Raw genomic sequence first — 23,914 nt, forward strand, 5'->3', positions numbered from 1 at the left:
CCTAAAATGTTTACCATATTTACCCAAATAAACATGTTCAAGTTAACTGCATTTTACAGTATTGTAAATGGCATATTTCTGTAGAGAAATGTGACATCTTGCTTCATATTGTATGCATAATCAAACCTACTTCAGTTACAAAGGTCCAAGCTTTAGATGGACAGAAGGTTACTATAGTGTAAATCCTTCCAAAAGCATAATATTGTCAATTGAACAAGACAGAGTTTTAAAGTGCCTTTAATGTACTAAGTTTTCATAAACTACAAAAATGTCACAAAAATAACTAGAACAAGATGTGCTTGTGAAACACTGATGCCCCTGTATGGTAATAGCAAAGACTGAACTTTTCTTAAATGCAAATTTGATTAATTGGTACCAAAAATAGGGTATTCGCACTGGAAATCAAGGGTGAAATTTGAAAGTAAACCAATGTTTAAGATTTTTCAATAAGTATAAAAATCTCTATTGTTAAAAGGTCAAGATAATTGGTATCCATTAAGAAGTTTTGTCACACAGAATAGTTATGTAGAGCATGGAAGCCCTAGACTTTCAGAAGTTATGGCCAAGGGTTAATTTTTTTTAAGTAGGTCAAATTCCAAGGTCAAAGTTCTTGTTAACAAATGAAAGGTCTTGTCATAAGAATTAAATATGTAAAGTATGAAAGCACTAGCCCTAACCCTTAAAAGTCAAAGTTAAAAGGTTTGTTTTTTTAAAGTAGGTCAAACTCAAAGGTCAAGGTCAAAGTTACTGGTATCCAATGAAGGGTCTTCTCACAAGGATTACTTATATGAAGTATGAAATCCCTATCCCATACCGATTAAAAGTTATAGCCAAGGTGAAAGTTTTTTCACAAGTACTGAAATCTACAAGGTCAAAGGGTCAAGGTTGTTGGTATCCAATGCAATGCCTTACAACAAAGAATATATATGTGAAGTTTAATTGTCCTGGTATCTACTATTCAAAAGATATGACCAAAGAAAATGTTAAAATTTTCATGTAAAATTCAGTCAAACGCTAAGGTCAAATTTGGTGGTATCCAAATAAAGGTCTCGTCACAAGGAATACACATGTTAAATATTAAAGACTTGGCTCCACTTAATCAAAAGTTATGGGCAACGTTCAAGTTTTTGCAGACAAACAGACAGACAGGCAGGACAAAAACCATACACCCCCGAAACTTTGTTTACTGAGGTTGTTAAATATATTTTTATGAAAAAGTCTTGTCAAAAATGTTTTTATCATTTTTTAATAAAACAATTAGTGAATTTTTAAAATACATTGATAAAAAAAAAAATACAAACTCTCAGGTAAAAATGTATTTTTATCCATTTTTTTTTTTGGGGGGGGGATGGAGGTTCATAGCTTAGTAATGTACTTAATTAAGCAAAAAACTCTCTTGCACCAAAAATTCTTAATGAACAACCCAACCCTAACATTTAACTTGATTATGATTTGCTTAATCTATTCCAGTATGTAAAAATGATTTGTGTGCATTTTGAAAAATTTAAACATATTGCAAATATAATATTCACTGAGAAATTTGGCCTGCAACTTATTAACTTCAAAATGTAAAATATCATGTTTCTTCATGCAATCATGAAAATGAGAGTAATTCATGGAAAAAAAGGAACATGAGATACTGTGAATTGCCAATTCAGTTGTCCAACAAAAAATGTACCAACTGTACACATAAGAAAGAAAGACCAATTCGGGAAACATTGCTCACTTCATCTCCTTGTTCAAATTTGCATATCAAGTACACAACAATAATAGGCAATTCCAAGTTATTTCTATGTTTAGCATCTACAGACAGATTTCTTTTTTAGTTTATACATGTAAAATTAAAAACAATCACAAATTAATATTGACAAATACAATAATCTTTGAAAGGCAACTTACTCTTGAGAGATCGGTTTCTTATTTTAAAAAATATAAAATGGGCGTACCAAAAATATTCTGTTTTAATAAACTAGTATTTTGACTATAGTTACAATGAAAGGAGATCTCTGCAATGCAAGAATTCTCAAATGATTAGAAATTCTAGAATTGTGTTTAAAATATTGTGACCCCCCCCCCTCCCCTATGAACTTGTGTATTTTTTTCCATACAGAAAGATAGGGTGGATGCTAAAGAAAGAAAAAACTTGGAATGGCCAGAATCTTTGTGTTCTTCTATTAATGTGTAAAAGTAATTTCATGAACAAAAAAATAAAATGCATAATTTAAATCATCTCAAATATTTTGAAGATAATAGTTCTTAAAGAAATGGGACTTGAGAAATGAACTGGACGACCTCCATTATATATACCATGGATCTAAATTCTCTTTCACTTAATAAATTTAATTCTTATGCAATGTAGTTCAAATGTCTACAAAAGCTAACATTTAAAAACACACACATGTACACAGTAGGCCCTTGTAAGGTTTTGTACAGGAGTAAATTATAAAATAATACATAAAGTATACCAAAAATTGAAGTAAATACAATGCACATTCTAAAGTGCCCACTGTCTTTTCATTTCTCTAAATAGTCTACTCTAAATAATAGGTAAAATTTGACTGTTAATAACCTAAACAGAACATCTTCGGACATCTTGTTACATTCTTATCAGATGAATATAAAAAACTGACATTAATTGACATCAATATATCATTCAAATCTTATGGAAACCTTGTGACTCTTTCAATGCTCTAACAATCAATGCTGAAAATACATCATGGGAGCTGCTCTAAGTTACAGGTAAAATTTGACTGGTTACACATGTAGCCTAAACAGAACATCTTTGGACATCTTGTTACATTCTTATCAGATGAATATAAAAAACTGACATTAATTGACGTCAATATATCATTCAAATCTTATGGAAACCTTGTGACTCTTTCAATGCTCTAACAATCAATGCTGAAAATACATCATGGGAGCTGCTCTAAGTAACAGGTAAAATTTGACTGGTTACACATGTAGCCTAAACAGAACATCTTTGGACATCTTGTCACATTCTTATCAGATGAATATAAAAAACTGACATTAATTGACGTCAATATATCATTCAAATCTTATGGAAACCTTGTGACTCTTTCAATGCTCTAACAATCAATGCTGACAACACATCATGGGAGCTGCTCTAAGTAACAGGTAAAATTTGACTGGTTACACATGTAGCCTAAACAGAACATCTTTGGACATCTTGTCACATTCTTATCAGATGAATATAAAAAACTGACATTAATTGACATCAATATATCATTCAAATCTTATGGAAACCTTGTGACTCTTTCAATGCTCTAACAATCAATGCTGAAAATACATCATGGGAGCTGCTCTAAGTAACAGGTAAAATTTGACTGGTTACACATGTAGCCTAAACAGAACATCTTTGGACATCTTGTCACATTCTTATCAGATGAATATAAAAAACTGACATTAATTGACGTCAATATATCATTCAAATCTTATGGAAACCTTGTGACTCTTTCAATGCTCTAACAATCAATGCTGAAAATACATCATGGGAGCTGCTCTAAGTAACAGGTAAAATTTGACTGGTTACACATGTAGCCTAAACAGAACATCTTTGGACATCTTGTCACATTCTTATCAGATGAATATAAAAAACTGACATTAATTGACATCAATATATCATTCAAATCTTATGGAAACCTTGTGACTCTTTCAATGCTCTAACAATCAATGCTGAAAATACATCATGGGAGCTGCTCTAAGTAACAGGTAAAATTTGACTGGTTACACATGTAGCCTAAACAGAACATCTTTGGACATCTTGTCACATTCTTATAAGATGAATATAAAAAACTGACATTAATTGACATCAATATATCATTCAAATCTTATGGAAGCCTTGTGACTCCTTAATTGCTCTAACAACCATTGCTGGCAACAATTCACATGAGCAGCCCCGGGGCAGACTGAAAGTTAATGAGCATGTAGAAGAGAAAGGCAGTCGCTTCTCATCATCATTGTCATAAAACTGCATGGAGAGTTTCGAATCGAATCCATTTACAGGAATCTCTCCCGCACCAGTTATAAATGAAAGTAGATCTTCAAAGTTTAGATCTACCAGCTTCTCTACAAGATAAATTAAAATGTTTAAGGTAGTTTTCTTTATATTCTAAAACCTTTCCTTCAGCTTAACATCACAACATTCATTATATATACACTTAGTGAAATGATTACTGTATACAGGGTTATTTTCGCCCCGTGTTATTTTCACCCTTTTGCACTCCCAAACAATTTTGCCCCATTTTAAATTCACCCATTCATAGTTCTGTTTAAGAAATTATGTTGTGTTATTTGAATTTGCCCAGTTTTTAATTCGCCTAATCAAGAAGAGGGCGAAAGGGGTGGAAAATAAAACGGGGGCTGAAATTTCCATTGGGCCATCCTTAAAAAAATGTTCGTTTGGAATTGCCGCCTGAAGGGTTTCAGACACATGAGGGAGGGAGGGAAATTATTTTGTTTTTTAAATTGAAAATAAATTTTGATAAAAATCTCAGTAAACAGTAAAAACATTTTTTCTGACTTAAAAAAAAGCATCTTCCATAAAAAAAAAACTAATTTTTACGTAGATCTGAGACTATATTTCAGTGTTTTGTATGGTGCATATGATACATGTAATGGGCAAAAAAGATTGATTAAATAACAAGAAATATTCTTACTTTTGGTCAATAAATTTTTTCAGGAGGGGGGTATTTCAGTGAGGCGGGAGGCAATTCCAAACAAACCTTAATTTTATTTTGGCCTTGTTTACAGTAATCAAAAGCAGATCTAGAAGAAAATAATTTAGATTAATATAAAATTTTCCAGCAACATTATTAGCTACCATTGAGGGTCACGTCAAAGGTCAAATTCAGAACAACTCTAGACTGATCCTTTTATAACAAATATACAATGATTTTGCAAGAAATATGATTGGTTGATATAATTTGACCTCTGACATGACCCTCTATGGGATGTTGTTAGATATTAGTGTAGCAAGTATGCAAGCGGATAGAACATTAGATGGTTAAGTAAATTGGATTATCTAATCATGATCTCAGGGTCCGACACTCGTCAAAATTTGGTCTCGCCATTCGGGCAACCTTGGTATGATCACAGGTTGCCCAAATGAATTTCAGGTCGTCCAAATAAAATATCAATTGAAACAAAACTTAATGACGATTGTACAATTGGTTATAATTGTTAAGATAATTAATAGAAGTTGTGTTTTTGCATTAAAAAATGTAAACCAGACATTTTTGGAATTTAAAATGTCTTCTAGTATTTAATCAAACAAAAATATAAGCAGAATCAGACTTGCAGAATGCTAAAGTAGCTTAAAACATTCATTTTCACTTGCCATGAAGGCCTAAATATATAGGGTCATATTACCCTGGACTGAATTAATCAGGTGTTACAATACAGTGGACACCCAAATTGGCTGTGTAGCAGCAGAAAACGATCATTATGAATGATCAGATAGTTGTAGGGGAAATGAAGATGTTACAATGATGATTATTACTATTTATATTAATAAGGTGATTTGACTAAGTTTGCATCTTTTATATCTCAAATAATACTTTATTAAAGAATTTTAGTAAAAATTGCATCAGCTGATTGATCAAACGAAGATTTGGCAGGAGAAAAATCTTCGCGGCTGCAATATAAACATGTTGAATGGGTTGGTTTTGTTACAGGAAAATATGTTTTCAAGGTCTTGTGAAGTTTAGTTTAAAATATTAAACATCATTATGAAATATTCCCAACATGTCCCAGGTCGTCATTTGGGCGAGCCAGACTGAAAATCAGGTCGTCCGAAGTCATTTTAGGGTGGAAATGGCGATGGTAAGTAAATTGGATTATCTAATCATGATCTCTAAGAAATATATAGGAAAATTCTTTAAAAATCTTCTTCTCAAGAATAACAAAGCCATGATTGATCATATTTATATGGAAGCATCCTCAGGTAGGGTAGATTCAAGACTTCTGTTTAAATCATGTACCCTCTCCCCTTTAAGGATTGTTTGGGACCACTATTGGGTTTAAACTTTTCAATAATAAACAGATTTCTGTTTTTTCCCAGCCACATTTATCATGTGAGCGATGTGGCCCATGAGCCTCTTGTTCTTGATAAATATATGCACTTTGGTTTTTTTTAAATGCTTTTCCATAAAAATGGCTCATATTTAGTAAATTTCTATTAGCTATGAGATAGTCATGTTACAAAATCCATAACCCATAGTGCAACATACCAAATATATTTAGCTCTTATAGTTTACTTAAAACAATGAAAATTGCCCAGAGTTTACAGATAAATATCAACTGACAGCTTGTCAGCTTACATAACTGAAGACTGTTCACTGCTTGTGTGAGGTGTGTGTAGAGATTTCAAGAATTTATGTCCTTATTGCAATTTTGATTTTATCAATAAACAAATAAGTGGACAAAGCAGCTGACGAACAAACCACTATTACCTTCAATGTCTTGAAGAAAGATTTCCCATGCATAAACGGTTTCCTCTTCTCTCTTCCTCCTATTTGATCCTTCTGGACTGTGCTGTACTTCTATTTCATCAATGAAGAATTTCTTTGAAACAGCTCTGTGTGTACAAAACACATCCTCCCATGGCAAGGGGTCTTTCACGATCAGGTCCCATAATCCTCCAACTTTGTTCATACCAGAACAAAACTGTTCCACTTCAGCTGACACCCTATATTTGTAAAAAAAAAAAAAAAAACATTATGTGATGTTATATTAATACTCAGTCTGAGAGATTTTAATGCAAATATCTGAGCAATAAATACAAATATAATATAAGAAGATTATTTTCGATATTTTGATTGTCTGAAAGGACGTCACATATGATATTCCTCTTTTTGTGATACTCTGCAACGTGAAAGCAGAAAATGATATCGCACGACACACCGTTTGGATGCACTGATGTAGAACTTCAAGTAGGCCTTATGACGTCATGTCATAAGACCTAGAAAAAATATGTTTGTTTCCGCTTTATCGACCAACCCTAATTTATAGTGCCGACCCTAAAATTTTTTTCAATGCTTTTGTCCGATGAAGTGCAAGATTTCACGTAGGGAGTTATAGTCTCCAACTTTGCAAACTTTTCAAGACAAAGTTTGGGTCACCTTTCCATTATAAGTTTAAGTCACAGAAATGCTTAAAAACACCATGTCTTTTGTCATTAATGATACTTCTATACACATTTTGATTAAAGAAGCAAAAAAAAATTTAAAAAAAAAAAAAAAATTGCCTGCCTATCTACCATATATTTTTTCAGTCTGAAAGCGGAAACGAACATATTTTTTTCTACGCTTAATATAACAGTCCAGTCCAATACGAAAAATCTTAATATTACAAAATATCGTAATATTATTCTTATATTACTAGTTTTTGTTATATAGTTAAATTACTGAAACTCGTAATATAGCAAGTTGAGAGAGACTATATTACGAGTTTTCGTAATGCAAGACAAAATATTTACATTCGTTGTGTTTTTCTAGTAAGCTTACTGTGAAATTGATTTGAAAATCATTTTCGTGTATACTCACGCGTAGAAATATACAAGGAGAAACGTGCGTTAATGTGACGTCACAATGAGGCTGCAGCGACGTTAGTAAAAGTACGATAAAGGGCAGCGAGGAATTCAAATATTTAGCATATTTTAGTTGCTTCCAAACATGTAAAATGTAAATATAAGAAATGTTTTTCAGTTTAGTGTGAATTATTGGTGCGTGAATCACAGACTTGCACGTAGGCATATTTTTCATGAAGCGCTAGCACGCTTCATGAAATATGCCTACGTGACAAGTCTGTGTGATTCACACACCAATAACTCGCTCAAAACTTAAAAACATTTCTTAAATAAAGCATTGAAAGAAACTGAATGATGTTTATGGAAGTATGACGTCAGAAATACATTATGCCCCAATGGTACTAGTATCACGTGGTCAATTTGGTCAGTGACGTCTATCGAAAAGTATGGAAATGCAAGATGAAAGTAACAATGGTAATGGGTGAGTGAACATTTTGTTTTATTATTCTTATATAAGAATTTTCCCAAGGATAGGAACAATTTTCCATAAAATTTCAATGTATCCTCAAGCTTGTCACAATGGTCTATAATCCCAGAATTCCCTAAATTTTTCCCGAAGTCTACCCTGAAAATCAGACCCTCATCTCAAACAACGAGATGTTACGAGAGATAACTTGTAAGACTCTCACTAGGCTCTGAATCCGCTTGCACTTGGATCAAATGCACCAAAACAAAGAAAATCCACTAACCATACATATCCACGATATCATAATGATGAAACCAGACACCAATAATCTCTGATGAAACATAACAAAGAGGTTGTATCAGAAAAAAGGGAAGTAACTCTTAGAAGAGTTAGAAATTGCTTATATTACGAATTTTAGTAATATTACGATTTTTCGTATTGGACTGGACAGTGTATAAGAAGCGTGTTTTAACCAATGGGACGTAATGACAGCCAAGTCTGTTTAGTTATGACTGTGTTAGTGCATTCACTTTGAGTGATTATATAATATAACTATTATAGACTTCAGTGAATGGTCAATAATTATAAGGACTCATGGCAATTAATATTGACCTCAGACACAGAAAATGATAGCAAACCCCACATGCTCGGTTGCTATCATTTTCTGTGTCTGAGGTCAATATCAATTGCCATGAGTCCTTAAAACCTACAATCAAGTCCATAATTGTACAAGTGATTCTTGTTTTATCATCATCAGAGTAAGTCAGTTGCTCAGGGGAAAACTCCATTTCTTGATGATCAACAATTATATCAAACAGATTAAAAAGAATTTTTCTATAAATTATCGATAAAAGTCAATGCAACTATAGTCACACATCAAGATTTGTATCATCATTGGAACCCTTTCATAGTCAACAATCTATATTACATGTACCTGTAGAAAATAAAATTCTTCACCAGAATCCCAACTACTTCTGGTATGTCTTTCGGTTTCAACTTCCAAGCTTCTGTATACCCCTGCTCCAGAAGCCATTCTCCTTTTGAACTCAGAAAGATATCTCTTTCTTGATAATCTTTAACATTTTGTAGCTGTAAATAAAAAATAATGACATCAATCACCTGAGCACTTCACACAGAAGATCCAACATTCAAATAATGGTTCACTATTGAAATCTTACGTACAATATATAATAAATTGCGATATTCATTAAGTTTTTTGATTCACCAGAAAAATTAAAAATCTTTAGAATATCTTGTTTTATTTTATGGTCAAACAAGAAGTCAGTGAGCCAATGCTCAGTTGTAACCCCTGCTCTGATTTGAATGTATACTATAATGATGTTAATGTACACTTGTTAAGTTATGGGCAAATGCAGTGATATAAACAGGAAGTTAACAAGTGTTAATTATCAGATATGAACAAAATGGATCCCACTGTATGAAAGGCCTCAGCAAAGAATATGTGCTAAAATTTCGTGCATCTGGTATGTCAGCAGTCCCTTAGAAAAACTGTGACAAAAAATTTGTAACAGACAGACAAATGATTAACAGATACATAAGGGTGAAACAGTAACCCCCTATCCTTCGGAAGGGGTGGGTATAATGAACTCTGAAATATGAAATTTACAGATAAAGGGATTTTGTGCCCTGCATATCTTATGAGATATTGTAACAAAGAAAGGGAGATTAGTAGCACTTGCGCTTGAAAATTCTATTTTAGGTAACCATGACAATACCCTTAATTAAAATCAAAAACTGATGACTTGCAGAATTTTGTATCTTAATAGTGTATAGTCTTCTTTTGTGACAAGTTCAATTCAAATATCAGACTAAAACTGTGTGAGATGTACCATTTAGAATTGGATGTGTAGTAATGCCATGAATGCCCCCTGCAGGCAGCCAAAATCATCCACCAGGAACAAAATTAATACAAACTAAATCTGTATCTTCTAAAATACCTGTATATACAATTTAAAACTTATACATGTACACATACATCCTTACATAGGTTAGAACACAGGTACTTGTGGACATGACCCCCCCCCCCCCCAATATTGAACCCCTTGGGCTTATTGGATTTTTTTTCCAGAAATTATATTTATTACACTAATTCATCATGTGTACAATATGAAATAAAGTGCCACGCCACAGCATGATACGCCCGTCAAAATATTACAATTAACTTAAACAGTTTAGAGTGCAAGAAAATCATGTAAACCTTGATTCTAAAATTTCCATGATTTTTTCTATTCCTTAAAATATTTGTTTATCCATCGATATCCCCTGTGGTGTAGGCATTAATTATAACAAATTACATCATTGATAGATTTCTATACTGGTTGTATTAGACCTTAATTGTCAAATGCTCATCATATTGAACAATATCAAATTAGTCTTAACAACTTAATTTAAACCAAATTAATTTTGAAAATAAAAGGCTAGGCCATCAAATGACATATGCTATTTAAAATGACCAGCAGTTCTTCTGTCTAATTCTCAAAGGATACAGATAAGAAGATGTTAGCTAGCCTTCCTAAATTGAACTCATTAATTAATCTTTGACTGGATGCTTGTCTTCTCATTACTATAGATGAATGAATCTGCACTATCTACCATAAAATATTTTTAAAACATATAAAATACTCAATTTTTTTTTTTAACATTTAATGTCAGAAAGGTTTAAATATGCAATTTCTATGGAAAATGGACATGCTGATTCCACCCCTATGAAAGAAGAAGGTATGGTTTCCATACAAATTTTGCCCTGTGATTTTCTAAAAAAAAATGAAACTGGTGTAAAAGTTGAAAACTCATGCTTTTTAAATAATTGGAATTCAATGCAGAAAAATCATACAAGTCATTTTTCTCACATGTGTTTTTAAATGCTAATTATGACGTCATAAACATGTACATTTTCCCGTATTTTCTTAAAAAGTTGCAGAAGACACCAATTTTCAATGGAATTATCTTTCAGATAACATTGTCCACAGGCATCGCCCACAAAGATCTTGAGATATGTGATTTGTTATTGAATTTTTCACAAAATATAAAAAAAATAACGTGGGCGACGGCTGTAGACACTGTTTTCTAAAGGAAAATCCCCTTTGAAATGTGCCATTTTGAGGCTTTTTCTGTTGAAAATAGAGAAATGCTTCACATTAACGACGTCATATTTGCAGAATGGTAAACCTTCATGCCATATTCTTTCCTGATGTATCACAGTCATATACTTAACTAATATTTAAGCCAGTTTCAAAACTTTTTGATGTCATTACATTTTTAGGGCACAAAAAAGCCAAAACCATACCTTCTTCTTAGTTTTTTAAATTAATAATATTATATAATATTAGATTACCGGTAGTTTATAATGCAATATCAAATTAGTGTTAATTAATTTTCATCAAAATCATTTTAAAACTTAGGCTAGCCAACAAGAGCTATTTTTAATCCAACAGGCTTACCCATCTGCCCAATTCCCAAAGGGACATAGTTAACACCGATGGTCTCCAGTTTGCTCCTCACACTAAACTCATTAATTTCTCTCTAATTTGACATGCAATTTTCTGTTATCAAAACTCTTGACCAGTGCTTGATAATTACACTCATGGGAGACATGGGATTTCTCTTAACATACATAATATCTGTAACAGTTATAGATTGCTGTCAATATATGCTGAAAAAAATAAGTATTTTCTTGATTTAACACTTTTTTAATAAGGATACAACTAAAATTTTGCATTTTTTAGGATTATGAAATTCAAAATTTAAAAGACTTAGTTTTTAAAAAAATTTCACTTAAATTAAAGGTCACAGTGACCTTGAAATAGGTCGCGACACACCTTCTACCCAAGATGTATACATTTGCCAAGTTTGATAGTTCTAGGTCTAATAGTTTACTAGTTATGAGCCGGACAGGATTTTTCCATATTTGGCCATAGCATCTTAATTAAAGGTCAGAGCGACCTACTTTTTGTGCACGACACACCGTCTACCCAAGAAGTATCAGTTGACAAAGTTTGATAATCCTAGGCCTATTAGTATTGAAGTTATGAGCCGGACAGGAATGGACAGCTGGACAGACGGACGGACGGACACGAAGCCTATAACATAATACGTCCCGTCTTAAGACGGGCGTATAAAAATTGTCAAAATCCCAAAACAATCGCTCTTTAAAAAATACCCACTATACATTGTAAGGGAGAAAGGTATGCCACTCCGGTTTGTTTACGTTATACTCCCACTGGTCTTTGGGTTTAAAAACATGTATTTATTTTATTTTAACCTAAAATGTTGATTCACATCGTCTCTGCATATATTTCTGTCTTAGTGCATGCTATCAGATTAACTCTGCATTTCGTAAGAATCCCACAATATCTGATTATCTCCTTAAACAGTTTTCCAGTCAGAACGCTAAAATTTCCCTAGGTAATCGCAACGGAAGTGCAAAAAGAATGTTTTACTTATTAGGATAACGTCCGAGAGAGCTTTGTCTGATGTAATAATCTCTCTCAGGTTTTATCATATATTCTCTTTGCACTTCCGTTGCTTTTACTAAAGGAAATTTGAAACCGGAGTGGCATACCTTTCTCCCTTGTAATGTATAGTGGGGTATTCTTTTTTTTTGTGGAGCAATTGTTTTTGGGTTTTGATGATTTTTTCAAATTGTACACATAATGAATGAGTGTAATAAATATAATTTTTGAAAAATAATGTCCAATTAGCCCCGGGGTTTAATATCGGGAGGGGGGGGGGGGGGGTCCTGTCCATAAGTACCTGTGGGTTAGAGAGCAGAAACTGAGAATTTCTTATTTCAAGTTCAAGAGGGATAATTCTTGAAAAGGGAAATCATTGGACCATGACAAAATTCGATAAGGTGTATTACTATGATGTATCCTTATGTTGCCAATTTAAAATATTGAATGGAAATTCAAAGATGTCATATAATTATGTGAAAATTAAGTTAACAAAAGACAAATCAGATAACTGATCCTCTGGCTCACTGGTGAGCTATCACTGGTGAGCTAAAACCAGGACTTTTCTAATTGTAATGAGATGTTTGTTAAACACTTATGCCCCCCCCCAAAAAAAAATTGGAATTTTTCTAAGACCAAAAGGGCATAACTCTGTCAAAAATGGCGCTATTGTACCCAAAACATATTCATGTGATATATCTCTGTATAACAAAGGATGAGGTGACCTAACTGCTATCTGGGGCCCCCTTTTCCACAGAGAATTATATTTAATCTACAACGATGTTGTTAGTTTTTAAATATGAGTGAATAAATACGACGCCTTTTGAATAGTTTCAATAGTTCAGACACAGTTTAATTATAAGGAATACTGCAGTATCTTTGATTTTTTAGACCCTATCACAGCTAAATTCGGCCAGGTTTGTGAGAATATTTTCTTTTTAATGGCAAGAAAATGGGCGGGTCTTAGTACAATAGAGGGACATGCGTGTCCGAGAAGACCTTATATGGCTTTTGTTATTATTTCGCACTACCCCTACCCCAATAAAAGATTTATATCTTTCAAATCACGTTGCTATTTTTGCAAAAAATAGTATTCTATAAAAGTACACAAATCAGTGATTAGTTGCATACGAAAATTATAGTAAAATTTTGACATTTAATTTTTTGTCAGTATACGAGGGGCCGCAAGTCACCTCATCCTTTCAGTATGTGCAACGGTTGTGAAGAAAATGAATGGAAACTAAGTGGACAAACAGACAGCAACAAAGCAATATGCCCTCCCTTCTTCAAAGGGGGACATAACAACATGTTCTGTTCATTAATCTTGGCCTTTTGAATTTATAGGCATATTTGAATTGATTATAAATTTAGTATTAAACCATAAATTTTCATTTATTGGAATTTAGATTGGCAGACCCCTTTAACTGCATAAAAATACAATAAAATAAGAACTAGTGTATAAAAAGAGTTCTTGAGTAAAAATTACTTACACTGATCAGATTTTGTTTGTACTCCTCATCCTGGACAAGACATGGCTTAAGAGCAAGTAAATCTACAGCAACACCGGTCATCATAGAGAAGAATTCCTTACACAGAGTTACACAAGGTCCTTCATTGGCTATACTTAAACCGACAAGGATCCCAGCTAATTTGTAATATCCTTGGTTCAGTTTCATTATGTCATGACTCAGTACACGGTTTCCACAAGACCCCTCAAACATACTGCTACTTCCCAACTCCTTTATGGCCAATCTATGTAGAGGGTTCAAGTTATAACAATTAAGGCATGATGAATTTAACAATAAAATATTTTTTTTAGTTGTTATTAGTATGGAAATTAATGTTGCAAGCACTACAAAATAAAAAAATATCCCTTGTAATCATGTTTACTGAAATAGTTAAGTTTAGCCAGTCTGATATAGAAATGTGTAATTGTTTGGGCCACAATATCCACTATCAGCCTGGGTACCTGTAGCTCATTCATGCAGTAGAGCAACTATTAACTACTGACTAGTTATACAGGGGTCCCAGGTTTGATTCCCAGTCCTGCCATACATTTTCTCCTGTATGGCCTTTAACTAAAATTTTTAGGCATTGGTAATTCTCAAAAGCACCTAACAAAGACAATTTCTGAATTTTTTCTTGTTTTGAATTCCTAATGTATCACATGAGTCAATATTTGTATCTTAACCTCCCTATGGTTGCAAATCAATTTTCTAGAGCATATAAATTATATGTATGTTATAGCTTTAATGTTCTCAACCTGAACAACTCTCTTCTTGGTCCACCATGGTCCATTCCTAGTTCTCCACTGAATTTAACATACAGTTTGCACATTAAATCAAAAGACGGTCTTTTCAATGCTCTAAACACTGATCCAAGCACATCGCTTCTTTTCACAATGATTTCCTGCTTGTCAAATTTATTTATCTTCTTTAGGAAATCCTTCATTATGTCAGACAAGTGGCGTCCAGCAACTGATTTACCCCTACACAAAAAAAGAAAACACAAAAGAATTAAAATATTATTTTAACAAGAGACCCATAAACCACAAGGCTCACCTGAGATACTTTGACCATGCTTTTCTTTACCAGATTTTCCCCTTTGTAATACATGTACCTATTGTTGGCCCATCTTACTGGGGGGGGGGGGGGTATTTGAACAATTTAGAATCTATTTTATTTCTTACGTAGCTTGTAACAAGAGTTTTGATTTGTTACAAAGTCAGGTGTAAATTTCCATGCATCAAACTTGAGCCTGGGGTTAATTTAACGTGACATCACAATGCATAGTTTTTCTATGTGACATAACAAGCAAATGACATGATGTCACGATGCATTGAAGTATTTAGTAAATCTTTTCTATAGGTGGAGACACAGTTGATTGGACTTGGAAAGAAAATAATTGGGAACATATGAAATAAATTCGTTATCCAGGTCTAATCAAGGGTGTACTGGGATTTACCCGTTACCCTTTGGCCTCAAGGTGTATGGAATCCCAGATTGCTTCTACATGTTTCAGCTTTTTTGGCCCAGTGATTTTTAAGATGAAGTCCCCTTTAAGATTTTTCATATATACTTCAATTTAAACTTGGATTTCCTATTGATGCCTCACGCTACCTCTGGAGATCATGGTTTGAACAATTCAAAATCTACACTACCCCAAGATGCTTCCACATATCTTTCAGTTTTTTGGCCCAGTGGTTCTTGAGGAGATTTTTTAATGATCCCACTCTACTTTTGTCTTCTTCTCTTGATTATCACTCCTTGTAAGGGAACTTGGCCCTTCATTTGAACAATTTAAAATTCCGTATAGCTAAGGATGATTTGTACTAAGTTTGGTTAAAATTGGCCCATGCAGTGGTTCTTGATAAGTTTTAGTAAAAAATATTGAAAGTTTACAGATGGATGGACAAAGGGACTGACAGACAAATGACGGACAATGGGTGATCAGAAAAAGTTCACTTGTGCTTTCAGCTCAGGTGAGCTAAAAACTAGCTGATGTTACTATTAATTATTTTTTTTTACAAAGGCAGGGTTTACAACTAAATATCTGAATGATTTTTGTTACTACTTTCTAAATAGTGTTAGTAAATATTACAGTGTACCATGTCTATGATGAGACAGCAGCTATACTGGTTACTGGTGTGTCCTTTATTCCTCATTTTAACACAGTTTTTACATTGATGTATAATATGACAATAATTCACTGTTGTTTTAATGTTAAATGTCTTCTGGGCACATCTCAATTTTAACCATTTTATTAATTCTAAAAAAAAACAGAAGTCTCTGTCGAGACTGAAGCTCTACTGGTTTGTACTTATAGCAAAGGAAGAGAAAAGTACTTAAGCAGTTGGAGATTGAAACTTTTCAACAGCAATAGAATAATGATCCTTGACTAAGTCTCATTATGTTCTTAGTGCAGTCTACTTGCATGCCACATTAATATTACAATCAGACTAAAATTGTATTTGGAGTAGCATTTTGAAAGAATTTCACAGAAATGTCTATTTTTAGTAACCACAGCAACACCGTTCATCGAAATCAAAAACTGATACACAGAATTATGTAATCTTAGTGAAGTCTACTTGTGTGCCCAGTTATATTGAAATTAGACCAAAACTGTAGGAGGAGTAGCATTTTGAAAAATTGTTTACAGACAGACAGACAGACAGACGGAAGGACGGACGACAGACGCATTACTATCGCATAAGCTCTTCTGGTCTATGACCAGTAGAGCTAAAAATGAAGACAGAACTCACTCATAGATAGAATCTTGCAAGCTACTTTCCAATACCCTCTGTAGCTCTTCATCCTCTGAATCAATTATCTCAATACATGGAGAACTAAAATAAACAAAGACATACATGTACAAATTAATGCAGAATCATTTAAATTCATAAGAAGTAAAGGAATATTAATTATTTCACAGGAGGTTCCAGGAAAAGATTTTCAAAGATTTTATGTACAGCTTACTCCGGATATATTGAGATTCAGGGGACCATGCAAATTGTTAATATATCCGTAATTCAATATAAGCAAAATCGTGAAGCCGCCATTTTTACTTGTTCAATCCCGATCTAAAATAAAGAAGAACTAACCCGAACAAATTAATTTTGTCATCGTTTATCTATAACAGTGAACAGATTACATAAAATATGTCCTTGAAAGTTTAAATATTTGTTTTTATTTCTGTTTCATTGAAAAGACAATCTTCAACCTCATTATATTATTCCCTGATCGCATTTATTTACGTTTTGGAGAAAATTCAGCAGGGGTAAACAGTTGAGTACTGCTGAACGCTGCTTGTATTTCATAGTAAGTGTACTCAGGTTAATCCCTTAGTTATTTCGAATTTAGGCATATCAATAGCCATTAACTGTATATACATATTTCATTTTGAAGTTATGTTTTTTTCCTAGATCTGTGAGGGTTACTAATTATAACGTTTAGCTGTTTATTCTCCATATATGTCTGTCTTACGCAAAGAATTTAACAATGAAGAGTTTTATTTCGTAAGAGCATGCAGTATAAAAACACATTAGGTGAAAACTTCATTATTCACACCTTTATATATCAACTGGTCAATCATGATCAGGCATAATTTGTGTCACCAACCGTAACGACAGCTGCCAGGAAGTACTTCAATATAACCGTTATGAAAACAACTCATTATCACCTGTGGGGCCCGATCAGTGGCTTCAATATATCCGATTTTAATATAAACATTATTTTAATGCCGGGAATATGAGAGGCAAAACCCGGGGATTTATTTCTATTTTAAAATAAGAGGAATTTCAAAATAAGCGAGTTCAATATAAGTGGAGTAAGCTGTATTTTCACTATATAATCAATAGAGCCCCGCCCTAACACCAGAACCCCAACTCTGGTGCCATGATATTCACAACTTTGGAGGAGGCAGCCTTATCCAACATATTTTCTTGGTTAGTTTATTTGATACCCAGGAGCAGAGAAGAAGATTTTTAAAGAAGTAATTTATTTTCACTATAAAATCAATAGAGTCCCACCTTAGCCTTAGAACCCCCTGACCCAGGGGCTAAGAAATTCATAATTTTGAGAGAGGCAGCCTTAATTATTCAACATAACTATGTACTTGGTTAATTTATTTAATGCCCAAAAGCATCAAGAATATTTGCAAAGAAATAATGGATTTCGACAATTATCTATTTAGCCCAGTCCTAGAACTGAAACCCCTGACCCCAAGGCCATTAATTTCAAAATTTTGGTAGAGGACTCAATGCTAATTACGATCATGCCAACAGTTTGACTGCTTGATGAAGAGATTTTTTAAAGATTAATTGTTTTAATTTTAGTGGTTTGGGTCCCACCTCTTAGGCCCCACAGGACCCATAGATACTTGATGTCAAAATTGGTTGAAATTGTTTGGGTGGTTGCAGAAAAGAAGCTGAAAATGTTCAAATGTTAAGGCAAAGCACGGACGGAAACGTTTAATCAGGTGACCTAATAACTGAAATATTTCATTGAGCTAGCTGCAAGGATGTCAGATCTTTACAAAATATGCTTCACTGTCAAAATATGGATTTTTTGTTAATATATGATTAGTGTAAAACTTTTCATGCCAAACAGCTTCATCATTATTCTGAAACTTCTATATATAAGCTTGCTTCACTTGAATCCCCAATGTGACCCTTCCTACCTTTTGATTATTTTAACAAATTAACTTATGAACGGTAAGAAAAATTATACAACAGTTTTAGAATTACTTGCTATTTCATTCTTGAGAATTAATATTTTTATAACACCTTAACTTGTTTTTGTTATTTCCCTATTATCCCCCATTGGAAGGAACCTTGCCCTTCAAACCCCTCACCCAGGTATGCTTTACATCAAGTTTAGTTACAATTTTCCCAGTGGTTCTAAAATATAAAAAAAAAGAAATTACAGACAGACAAAATGTGATGAGAAATGCTCACTTGAGCTTTCAGCTCAGTTAAGTAAAAAGTAAATATACCCAGTCTCTGTGTCCTGAATTCCACACACTCCACCACTTGCAGTGCTGACACTTGCTGACCGCTACAATGCACAGTGATACATGCAGAAAGAATGAGAATACAAGCCATTGTACTTAACTGTTATTGTACGAACAATATATCTGGTTATTAATGAAAGTCTTAATTTAAGTTGGGTTGGCACAATCATCATATTACCTGTTGTAATGCAAACTGAGGGAGAATTTAAAGAATAGCTCTCTTTAGGACAATGTTTATTTCTTTTCCAAATTTGATCCTTACAATAATTTTGAGCTATCATGCACATAAAAATTGGGCTGTACCTGAGTAACTGTTGCTATAGTGTTATTACAACGAAGCGCTGCTCTTCTGAGAGTCCTTTTACGTCGAACAGGTACAAGAGGAGCAAGATCTGAAGAAACATTCGCATCAACCTGAAATAGTTTCAATCGTTATCAAGTAAACAGAACAACAGAAAGGACAAACTCTTATTTTGGGATACATTTTTCTGACAAGTGAAAGTTACAGTTTAATTATTACTTTCTCTTTGCCAACACTCTGACTGCACCAGTATACTGTAAATCAACTTTTATTCGCATGCAAGAAATATTAGCAACCTAATTTTAATCGCGTCGCTAATATTTATCAACCTGAACCAATAATTTCAATAAGTATTTGTACAGAATGTTTTCTAGGTTGCGAAAATAAATTGTTGCAGATCAATTTCAAACTGATTAATCACAATTATATAAATATATCATTTTCAATTATTTTTTAAAGATAAAATTAAGTTTTAAAATATATTACAAAGGGTGTGGAAACTGCAGAAGTGGATGATTCTGAATGTCTACCATCCTTTGGACTTTCATGTAAAGTTTTTTCAATCACATCTGAAGACTATAAACAAAAAAACATAAATAATGAAAACTTACGAAGCTCACCTTATGAAAGTTATCAGTTTAAATACAGTAATGCAATTCTCACTTCATATTTTTTAACAGTTAGTTTTTATCCTGACAACAATGTTCACGCAAACGTTCTTAAGGTTCATTGGGGATTGACCTGTTCCAAAAACTTTAACCTGGTCACTCGTTTAGAAAATGTAGGTCAGATCCAACATCCTCAGCAAGTTTACAATGTCCATCCTCAGATGCATCATCCATGCAAGTTTGGTCCAGGTAGGGCTTATAGATTATTGGGAATTAATAACCTAGTCAGTCATCTGAAAATTGTACGAAATTCAGGTCGAGCATTTGAAGCAAGTCTGGTGGTGTCCATTATAGATGCATCATAAAATGCAATTTGGTCCAGGTAGGGTTTATAGTTACTTCGGAATGGACAGGCTCCAAAAACTTGGACCAGGATGTCGGCGCTAACACTAACGCCAGGGGTATGCATCTTGATTTCATACATATATACATGTATGTATTAAGCAAGGGTGTAATTTAAAAAGATGACTTCTAGAATATTAACAAAACACATTATGAAGGACCATGTCCATACTGCACCCTAATTTCAGAGTAAAGTTTTGTGTTTTAACATTCAAGAGAATAAATTGTAATGTACACTGTATGGCATAAAATCATTTGAAGTTTTTTTAACATTATAAATGTATTTGACCAAGATAAATAGGTTACAACTTTATTTGCATATTTTTTTTATATGAATAAGCAAAAGCTATTTTACTTGATCATAACAAGTTGCAATAGTGTCCTAAATTAAAGATTTTTCATGGATAAAATGAGGTATTCTGCCTACATTAAATGTGAATAAGTTTATTTAAAAACCTTCCTTACATAATATTAAATTCTAAAAATCAAAGTGCAAAAATCATTTTGAAATTCATCAGTGACTGAGTGTTATATGTATCTTTCACTTATATATATATGACTATAGACAGGTTAATACAGATAATTATGCATGGGCAAATACAATGGCAATTTTAATGTGCTATAAAATTTATCAAGAGCTCTTAGCTAAATAAAGTTTGGAATCTATATTGCATGCATCCAATTAATATAATAGCAATGCAAGACAGATGCTTTTTGACTTAAGTCGTATTTTAAGTTCATTTTACAAAAAAAATATTCTTGTACATAAATCATGTTAATATATAGTTACCAATTGTAACTTATTAATTAAAATGCACTTACTGCAGAGACATTTCTGGTTTGTAAAGGATCTGGTAGTTCACCATCAGAGCTTAAATGACCAGACTCATCATTCATTGTCAACTAAAAAATAATGAAACATGTTTGTAAGGTTTTTGTTATATACCAGTCTCTCTCTCTCCCATTTATATTCAGCTTAAACTCCCTCTGTTCATTCAATATACATACTTGCTTCTTGTCTTCTTTGACCATGACATACAATTTTCCTTGTCCAATGTTAGCTTTTAAACATTCCCCATTCCACTGGAATCCAGGTGGAACACATGGCAGGTTTAGAACTTTACCACTGTAGGATAGAAACACTATTCTGTCTGCGGTATATGAACCACCAGTTGATTGTTGAAGCAAGGTGGCAAGGTTTTCCTTGATTGTTGATTCAGAATCATAGGAGTTTAGGGTAAAAATTCCTTCTACAATGATTGAGTTCCTTGTCCACAGAGAAGGGAGTGGTACATCACTAACAAAAATGACTTTACAAGTTTTCTGGAAACCCTTCTTCTTTGCTACATGTACTTTGTAGCTATTTCTAATGTCTTTCCTGCTTGTAAGGAATTTTGGGTTTGAGAGAGGAGACTGTCCAAATACTTTGGATACTTCTGTTGCCAAATTATTAGTGGATAAAATTTGTCGAACTTCTTCTGAAAATGATTGACATAAACAGTTAAAAAGCCATTCATATATTGATCAGCACTAACTGATTTAACTTATGAACAGTGTTTTCTTTGAACATATATAATTAATACAATTGTATCAGGGCAAGGAAACCATTTTACAGAAGAACATACAACAACAGTTCAGTATTCACAACAATTTTTTTTCAGCACATGTCCTTCGGGCATGTATACCGGTCATTTTAAACCAGCCCATTGAAATTTGTACATGCCCTACTCAAAATTCATTCCTATAGCACATATATGATTGTGCACCAAAAAATAAAGTTTTTATATTTACTATAAGGACAGTGTTTCTTTTTTTAAATTCTCTCGATCTTAAGTTTAAATTGTTTCCAGAGTTTTAAATCAACTTTGTCTAAAATAACCTTACAATATTGTTGTCTACTTATTTTTACACATTTGGTTTAAAATCACCAAAAAATCTGCATAAATTATTTGTATTGGTTTATGGTATATTAATAGACTAATATACATGCAGTTCAACGAAATAATTGTATGATATTTTTTAGAGACATATAAATTTGTTAAAACACAAGCACATTATAACTTATTTAAGCATCAATTAAGAAAATAATCTTCAATTTTTACCTTTAGCATTGCTTGACGTGACAAATAATTTGTCTATGGAGTGGGGTATAATAAATCCCCCACTTCCATCTGTTGGTACTGCCATCCATTTGCTGTTAATCTGGTACTTAAGGCCTGTAGCCGTCGGAAACTGGGAGACCAGTGTTGACTGTTTAACTTTACCTTCAGAGTCGACTGGCATAAATATGCCGGGCCCATTATGGTTAAAGCAAACTTCAATATGTTGGTCACTAAACATTGCTACAATAATAGACAATAAAAGACATTAAAATTCACTTGCAGCAGAATTAATTACAATTCCATATTTGTTTCACCATTTTACAATTTCAGATACATGTCAAATGAAAAAGTCTTGTATTATCACTAGAATTTGCTTTTTAAAGCCTTTGTGAATGTGTCCTAGATAAAAGACATTTTAAATGTTTACATAGTTGAAGAAACCTATGGATACAGAACCCGGGGAGGGGGTCCCATCCCCAAACTCCTGTGGCTAAATGATATTGTACTGCACCTGCTGACAAAGTACAGTTCAAACTACTTTAGCTACAAGAGGCTCAAGGGCCACATCACTCACTTGTGCACCATGGCTAGGAAAAAGTAAAAAGCAATCAGTCGTGAAAAGTTAAAATCTCGACTTTCCCCTAAAATGGGGGATTATGATCTGAAATACCCTGAATCTACACTATCTAAAAATGCTTCAATATTTCTTTTACTTACTGTGGTGTTTTTCCTATGAGTCTGAACTTTTATTTTGGCCTCACCCTACCCCCCGGGGTCATGACTAGAACAAACTTGAATCTACACTACCTGAATATGCTTCAACTTAAATATGACCAGTCATGGCTTTGTTAAAAAATTTCTTCATCAGAAGATATTTTAAATACTTTTCCCATGTATTCCTATGTAAAACTTTGATTGACCATTGTGGCCCCACCCTACCCTCAGGGGTCATGCTTCTTGAATTTACACTACCTGAGGAACGAGGATACTTCCATGTAAATATGACCAATCCATATGGCTTTGTTTCTCTGGAGAAGAAGCATTTTCCTATATATTTCTATGTAAAACTTTGATCATCCACTGTGGCCATACCCTATGCCCCGGGGTCATGATTTGAACAAAGTTACCTCTACACTACCTGAGCATGCTTCCACATTAGTTTCATCTTTCTTGACTTCTCAAAGTTAGAAGATTTTTCAAATGTGCCACCAAATTTATACTATTTCTTAATAATCTGCCCTTTAAAGAGAGCAAAGCCCTTGAATCCACTTTACCCAAGGCTGTTGTGTGGCAAGTTTGGATAAAATTGGCCCAGTGGTTCTGGAGAAGAAGTCCAAAATGTTAAAAGTTTATAGATAACGGACAAACTATATACAGACAAAATGTGATCAGAAACCTCATTTTAGCTTTCAGCTCAGGTGAGCTAAAACCTATTCAAATTGCTTTAATAAATATGATTAGAAATTAAGTAAGGCATCTATTTAGATAGAATGTCCTTTCCTTATAA

At 33.3% G+C, this 23,914-nt stretch overlaps 1 protein-coding gene across 2 annotated transcripts; it reads right to left on the bottom strand.

Moving 5' to 3' along the window:
* Positions 1–221: 221 nt before the first annotated feature.
* LOC134283390 (uncharacterized) lies at positions 222–22,648 on the bottom strand. Of its 2 annotated transcripts, none has more exons than XM_062765844.1 (12): positions 22,408–22,648; positions 21,314–21,780; positions 21,128–21,208; positions 19,782–19,871; positions 19,298–19,408; positions 18,977–19,038; positions 16,746–16,829; positions 14,748–14,972; positions 13,975–14,236; positions 8,947–9,101; positions 6,471–6,706; positions 222–4,086 (listed from the first exon to the last, which is right to left on the bottom strand). In XM_062765844.1, exons 1-12 carry the CDS (start codon positions 22,643–22,645, stop codon positions 3,842–3,844), a joined length of 2,256 nt encoding a protein of 751 aa, XP_062621828.1. In that variant the 5' UTR covers positions 22,646–22,648; the 3' UTR covers positions 222–3,841. The 2 variants fall into 2 exon arrangements, with proteins under 2 accessions (XP_062621828.1, XP_062621827.1); XM_062765843.1 differs by having other exon boundaries at positions 21,314–21,783.
* Between the last annotated feature and the right edge of the window lie 1,266 nt (positions 22,649–23,914).

The sequence above is a fragment of the Saccostrea cucullata genome, unplaced genomic scaffold (genome assembly GCF_032062105.1).
Source record: "Saccostrea cucullata isolate Sc308-1 unplaced genomic scaffold, CSIRO_AGI_Scuc_v1 ctg4906, whole genome shotgun sequence".
Lineage (NCBI taxonomy): Eukaryota > Metazoa > Mollusca > Bivalvia > Ostreida > Ostreidae > Saccostrea > Saccostrea cuccullata.